Below are 7,396 nucleotides of genomic sequence, written 5' to 3' on the forward strand. Positions count from 1 at the left end.
GTTCTTGATTGCAGATGTAATATTTTCTCTTAAGTGTATATAAAAGTGTGAATCCTGTTATTGCTTTGTTATTTATTGGATATCAAAGATTTGTTCTTTTATCTTTAATTTATTTATGAAAGTGTGAATCCTTCTTTAAGTTCATGCCATATCCTGGCACTAATTTTTCACACACATGTACAATTAGTTTAATATAATGTTAGATTGAACTAGAACAGTGAAGGCTAATATTGGATTTTACATGACTGATAAATGTGCAGTGAATATTATTGATATTGTGTAGATTGGAGAATGAGATTGGAAGGGGTGAATGAACAGTAATCCCTATGGAAGATAATAAGTTCATGGTCCAGCTTTATTCAAAAGGAGATCTTGTTAAAACCCTTAATCGTAGTCCCTGGTTGCTTGATAATAATATGATTATCTTGAAGAAAGTAGCAGTTGGGGAGAACCCTTTGACGATGCCAATGAATACAACAGAGATATGGGCTAAAATACACCAACTGCCGTTTGGATTCATGGATGATAAAGTCGGTTCCTTAGTCGGAAGCCACATCGGAAAGATGGTAAAATTTGATGAGGAAAATAACTATAGTCCGTGGAGGAGGTTCATGAGGGTACGAGTGGAAATTATTGTGGAAGAGCCGCTGCAACAAGAACTTGTCATTGAAAGGGAAGAAGGTGAGAATATAAAACTTGTATTCAAATACGAGAAACTAGGCAAATTTTGTTTTGTTTGTGGTGCTATAGGCCATACTGAAATTTTTTGCAGTGATAAGTTTGAGTTCAGCTCTACAAGTAGCGAGAAAAAATGGGGGGCTTACTTCCGTGCTGAGAATAATCCCGTTGGTGGTGGTCATAAAGAGGCGAGCAAATGGATTCTGGGTGGCCGGAGCAAGAATTCCGGTGGTCGGTAGGTGGAAGGAACATCCATTAATGACAATCAAAATAGTCATTCAATGACAATCGATGGTTATGGAATTTCAAACCATAAAGTTTATGGGCGTATTAAAGTCGGAATTAATGCGGAGTCAAGGGAATTAACTTTTTTCAAGTTCATGGAATGTCAACGGTCAGATGGAATCAAAATAGTAAGATGGTGGACAGAAATTGATCCCACTGAAAATACTAGTGGTGGGTCCAAGAAGGAGGAGGTCAAGACCAACAAGAATTTTTTTGCTCCGAATCTCACAAAATCGGATCAAATAAATCAAGTGTTAGCGGAAGGTATGATAATGAAGGATGAATTTTAGTATGCAAATGGTGGGGGTGCAGAAGCAATGTGGAAATTGATAGAGCTAGAGGCCCAGCAGAAGGTGAGCCCACAAAATTCAAAGGTTGGTGACAATGAGGAAGGGACACGTGGGGGCAAAGGTATGGGTGTGAAGAATGTTGCCGATAGCAGGGCCCCACAAGGGGACAGCCGCCAGACACAACGTGGCTCAAGGACAGCTTGTCCTTTTTTACATTTCCCAACAGCAGGTGGCCCCAATTGTTCAGCAATCATTACCGCCATTATTAGGTAATTAAAAGATGTTTGGAACATATTTCAAGAAATTGTTTGTCTAGGAATCCGCGCCAATAAATGTTGTTTTCAAGTCCAACAATGCTGTCATAAAAGTACACAAAGTGGACCAATTTCAGAATTTAATGACTAGAGGCAATGATGAGCAATCATCAGTTTTGTCCCCTGTCTTTAATGTTGTTGATTACCATGCTGCCTTTGACTCTACTAAAGATAAAAGCAGCCAACCAAGCCCCCAAGAAGAGACAAAACCGCATCTGCTATTCAGACACATGGGAAGCCGCCCAAGATAGTCTTGATGCGCAGTCCAGTGCAGCCTGGCTCCTTCATGGCTAGTGCACGTAGGGCCAGCAGAGCAGGTGGGCCTCAAGAGGAAAATTGGCCTAAAGAAAGGTCCAAAACAGAATTTGTTGAGGAAAAGGATCAAGGAAAGGAGGGGCAAAAAGGAGTGTCTGTTTTTAACAATCCCGATTTTTAAAAAAATGAAATGGTGGGACCTAGTAACCCGGCCTGTCGAGATCAATGAGTATTGTATGTTGGAATTACCGAGGCCTGGGAAACCTGCGTGTAATTCCTAAAATTAAAATCATTGTTCGGTATTACAAACCGGATATCCTATTTCTTAGTGAAACTATTTTTCAAGTTAATAAAATCGAGAAATTTCGTTATTTGTTGGGTTATGATTCTTGTTTTGCACCAATTAGAAATAGCAGAGGAGGCGATATTGCTTTCTTTTGGCAAAATACCTTTAATTGTAGCATTGTCAATTACTCTTCAAATCATATCAGTGCTAAAATTGATGAAGATAGTCGTGGGGTTTGGATGTTCACAGGCTTTTATGGATATCCAGAAGTTAGTAGAAGAAGAGACTCGTGGAATTTTATTCGTAGTCTTGCTAGACAAGTTACTTTACCTTGGTGTCTGATGGGGGATTTTAATGATATTATTCATGCAGATGAGAAAAAAGGAAGATCCACTAGACCTAATTGGCTCATTAGGGGATTTAGAAAAGCTGTTTAAGATGCTGATCTCGTTGATGTACACATGAAGGGTTATCCATTCACTTGGTTTAAAATTTTGGGTACCCCTCGTGCTGTAGAAGAAAAGTTAGACAGGGCCTTAGCAAATAATTCTTGGATGTAGGTGTTTCCTAATGCTAAATTAGAAAACCTTGTTGCTCCGTCTTCTGATCACTTTCCTATCTTGTTGGATAGAACACCGGTGGCGCGTTCTCATAGAATTAAAATGAAAATGCTTGGAGAACTGAAGAGTGGATAAATGAGGTAATCCAGAATAGTTGGCTTGGGAATGTGAGAAACAATGTCATTAATAAATTATCCGCATGTGCAGAAAATCTGACGCATTGGAGTAAAACTCATTGTAAGAAGCTCCGGGTTGATATTGAAAGTTGTTGAAATCAGCTCAGTCGAAGTCGCAGTGTTAGTGGAATTCAGGATGAGGTCCAATTCGACAATTTGAGGAAAAAACTTGATCATCTACTTATTCAAGAGGATATGTATTGGAGGCAGAGAGCAAAGACACATTAGTATCGTGATGGAGATCTGAATACAAAATTCTTTCCTGCCGCAACTACTTCTAGAAAGAAAGTTAACAAAATTCTTTCTCTAGAAACTGATGAAGGAATCCGTATTACAGATGATTCGGAGATGTGATTGATAATGAAGAATTACTTTGAAGAATTATTTAAAGGACATGAAAGTGTTCGCTCTCTAGTGGCTAATCTGCTAGACCATGTCAACAATAGTGAAGACAATGATCAATTAACAACTCCTTTTTGTATAGAAGAGTTTAAAGAATAAATGTTCTCCATGCAGCCTGACAAATGCCGGGACCTGATGGTTTCAACCCTGGATTCTTCAAACATTTTTGGTTAGTATGTAGAGATGATATCTACAACTAGTGTTGCCCGTGGTTGAATGAAGGGCAATTTCCTCCAACCTTGAACTCCACGAATATATCCCTAATCCCAAAAGGTACAGAACAAAAAATTATGAAAGACTAGAGACCCATAGCACTGTATAATGTTCTTGACAAGCTTCTATCGAAGTTCCTTACAAATCGTCTAAAGAAAATCCTACACAAATGCATTGCTGATTCACAGTCAGCTTTTGTGCATAACAGATCCATTATGGATAATGCTTTAGTAACTATTGAGTTGGTTCATTATATGAAGACAAAAACAAAAGGCAATGAGAGAATTGTTGCGCTGAGGCTCGATATAAGTAAAGCGTATGATAGGATTGACTTGGCATATCTCAAAGATTTTATGTACAAGATGGGTTTCTCGGAAAAGTGGATCCAATGGATCATGATGTGTGTAGAAACAGTTGACTATTCCAATATTGTCAACAAAGAGATGGTGGGACCTATTATTCTACAGCGTGTTCTAAGGCAAGGTGATCCATTATCACCTTACTTATTCATCTTGTGTGCGGAAGGTCTATTCGCATTGATCAGAAATGCTGAAAATAGAGGGGATCTTCAAGGTGTACGCGTTTGTCGTAGTGCCCCGAGGGTGTCCCATTTACATTGTGCTGATGATTGTTTATTGTTCTTTCAAGCGGAGGAGGATCAAGCAAGGGTAATGAAGCAGATTTTAACAACATATGAGGCGACATCAGGTCAAGCCATTAGTCTTCCTAAGTCTGATATTTTTTATAGCATAAATGTCCAAGAACCGCTGCAACAATCCATCACCAATATCTTAGGGGTGCGTGCAGTTTTGGGTATTGGCAAGTATCTTGGACTGCAATCAATGGTTGGGCGCAGCAAAAAGGCAACCTTCAGTTTCATCAAAGACCGAGTATGCAGAAAATTAGTAGTTGGAGTAGCAAATGTTTGTCCAAAGCAGGTAGGGAGGTTATGATCAGATATGTTCTCCAAACTATTCCTTCGTAAGTCATGAGCATATTCATGTTACCAAATTCTCTCCTCGACGAAATTGAAAAGATGATGAACGACTTCTGGTGGGGAAATGAAGGTGCAAGTAACAAAGGGATGCATTGGTTTTCTTGGGAAAAGTTATCGATACACAAAAACCATGGTGGTATGGGTTTCAAAGATTTGGCTGCTTTTAATGTTGCAATGCTTAGAAAACAGGGATGGCAGCTACAAACTGAGTCGGATAGTTTAGTCTCAAGAATCTTTAAAGCTCGATATTACCCAAATAGTAGTTACCTGGATTCTAAATTGGGTCATAATCCAAGTTTTGTTTGGCGCAACATCTTCAGCGCCAAGGTGGTCGTTAGGAATGGTGCTCGCTGGAAAGTTGGTTCTGGGTTTAATATTCCTATCTTTAGCAAGCCTTGGATTAGGGCAGGATCTAACATTCATCCTGCTGGCCCTGATATGTTGTCTATTCAACCTTATTCAGTGGGCCATTTAATTGATCAAAACGCTAAAGTTTGGAATGAACAGTTGGTTTGTCAATTATTTGCAAATGAAACAGCCCAAAATATCTTGAATACTTCATTACACCAACAAGTCCAAATGGATAAATTGATTTAGAAGGTGGAGAAGAATGGGTGTTACTCGGTTAGAAGTTCTTAACGCCACAATGTTGCATGAGAAGGAGGGGCTATGGTGTAGAGTTCTCAAAGCCTGTTATGGAGAGGTTTGGGGGCAGGTGCTGGAGGGAGGCCGCCAAGTTTCCTCGTGGTGGAGGTCGGTGTGTAGGGTTCGGGAGGGGTTGGGCGAGAGTGTCGGGAGGTGGTTTGATGACAACATTCGTAGGGTGGTTGGTGATGGTAGGAATACTTTTTTTGGCACGATAATTGGGTTGGGGATATCCCTTTACGGTGTAAATTCCCCCGCTTATTTGATTTGGCTGTTAGGAAGAAGTGTTCTGTGGAGGAGATGTCAAGGGTCGGTTAGGAGGTTGGAGGTAGGGGTGGGAGTGGGGTCGTAGGCTATTGGCGTGGGATGAGGATAGTGTGAGGGAGTGCTCAACTTTACTTCTTAACATTGTTTTGCAGGAAAATGTTATCGACACTTGGAGGTGGTTATTACATCATTCTCATCGTTACACTGTGCGGGAGGCTTACAACTTTATCACCAACAATGGTAACTCGGTGGACAGGTCGACAGTAGTTGATGTATGGCACAAGTTTATCCCTTCAAAGGTGTCTTTGTTCGTGTGGTGCCTCCTCCGAAATAGATTGTCCACTCGAGATAATTTGGTGCGGCGACGTGTTTTGTTGATATCTGACTCGGTTTGTGTGTCTAGTTGCGGTGAACCAGAAACCGCAGCCCATTTATTTTTTGGTTGCAACACTTTCAGTTTGCTTTGGTCCCATGTGTTATATTGGATGGGTCTTTCTGCGGTGCTCCCAGGTGACAGTCGACAACATTTACTTTAATTTACTAATATGGCTAGATTGCCTAGAGCCACCTACTCTTTCTTGATAATAATTTGGTTTGCTACCGTGTGGGCTATTTGGAAGGAAATAAACAACCGTGTGTTCCAAAATGCGGCTTGTGATTATTCCTCTATGGCTGAAATAGTAAAACTAAATTCTTTCTTATGGCTGAAATCATCGCAGACATCTTTTAATAATAGTTATCATGACTGGTGGAAAAATCAACTTCCTTGTATGGGTGTTACTGTGTAATTGACTATGACTCTTTGTTGGTGCTTTATTTAGAACGACACCATCTTGTTGTTTTGTGCTGGTTGGTTTACCTTTTGCATGTCTTGTGCACGGTAACTCAACCTTGTTTATAATATATATCATTTTTGTTTGTTCAAAAAATATTGAGTATTATTATCACACACCAGCCTGTATAATTGTTAACTAAAGCCACTAAAATCATTGCTACCGTTATGCCGATGTGTTTCATCGAAAGCCATTAAAATCGTTTCATATTAAAATCATTCCATAATTGGTTGCTGCAATATTCAATTCAGTTTAATTGAATTTAATTAATTGGGTTCATTACGTATTAGCTAATTAAGTGGCCGAATCTTCTCAACGTCATAGGGTGTTCGCGGTGCGGTTTGGATCGGTTTTAAGACAAAATATCATTTGATCCAAAATAAAAATCACACGTTGTTCAGTTCAGTTTGGATGATTATTACAAAAAAATTGAACCGATCTGATTCAAATATATGCGGTTTAATTTGGATCGGTTTTTGGATATCCAAAATGTAAAATATATTTTTATTTATTTACTTTTTTAGAGTATGAAAATTATCGATTGTTTTTTAAACTCATGAAGTAATAATAATATAGATTAAATTAGTGTAATATATATGATTAAAAACCAACAAACAACATAATATTGCAATATATAATACTACTAAAAGAATAAATAAATATTAATATCTACTTTTGCGATTCGGTTTGCTTTGGTTTGGTTTTGAAAAGTGACCCGAAATTCAATTCGATCCTAGCGGTTTTTATAAAACAACATCAAAATGCATTCAAAAATATTCAATTTTTTTTGCAATCTTTTGATTTTTTTAGATTGGTTTGCGGTTTTATTTTGGATCGGTTTAAATTTGAAAACCCTTAGTAGCAATAACTACTTGGATGTGTTGACCGACACCTCCATTAGTTGTCCTATTATTTGGGAATAGAAATAAAACACAGATGGCTAATGGGGATAAGTATATAGTATCGACTAAGAGCATCTACAATGGTAGTACACTAATAATGGACTCTTTTAATGGACCGCATGCACATCTAATTTATTTATAATTTTTTAATAAAAATTCCTACTAAGGACTCAATGACTCGAATGACAATACACTAACAAGGACTCCAATGAAAAATGGTTAAATAGTTCTCACTAACTTTACATCATTATACAAAAGTCATTTATTTATTAAATTATAAATTACCTCATAAA

The 7,396-nt window shown here is 38.3% G+C and overlaps 1 protein-coding gene across 1 annotated transcript; it reads left to right on the forward strand.

The window, feature by feature from the left end:
• The first annotated feature begins 326 nt into the window (after window positions 1-326).
• Window positions 327-917, forward strand: LOC146937685 (uncharacterized). Its single transcript, XM_085749496.1, has one exon. The coding sequence runs from the start codon at window positions 327-329 to the stop codon at window positions 915-917; it is 591 nt and encodes a 196-aa protein (XP_085605622.1).
• Window positions 918-7,396: the final 6,479 nt, after the last annotated feature.

The sequence above is a fragment of the Medicago sativa genome, chromosome 3 (genome assembly GCF_051527215.1).
Source record: "Medicago sativa cultivar Bolivia chromosome 3, Bolivia_mono, whole genome shotgun sequence".
In the NCBI taxonomy this organism is placed as follows: domain Eukaryota; kingdom Viridiplantae; phylum Streptophyta; class Magnoliopsida; order Fabales; family Fabaceae; genus Medicago; species Medicago sativa.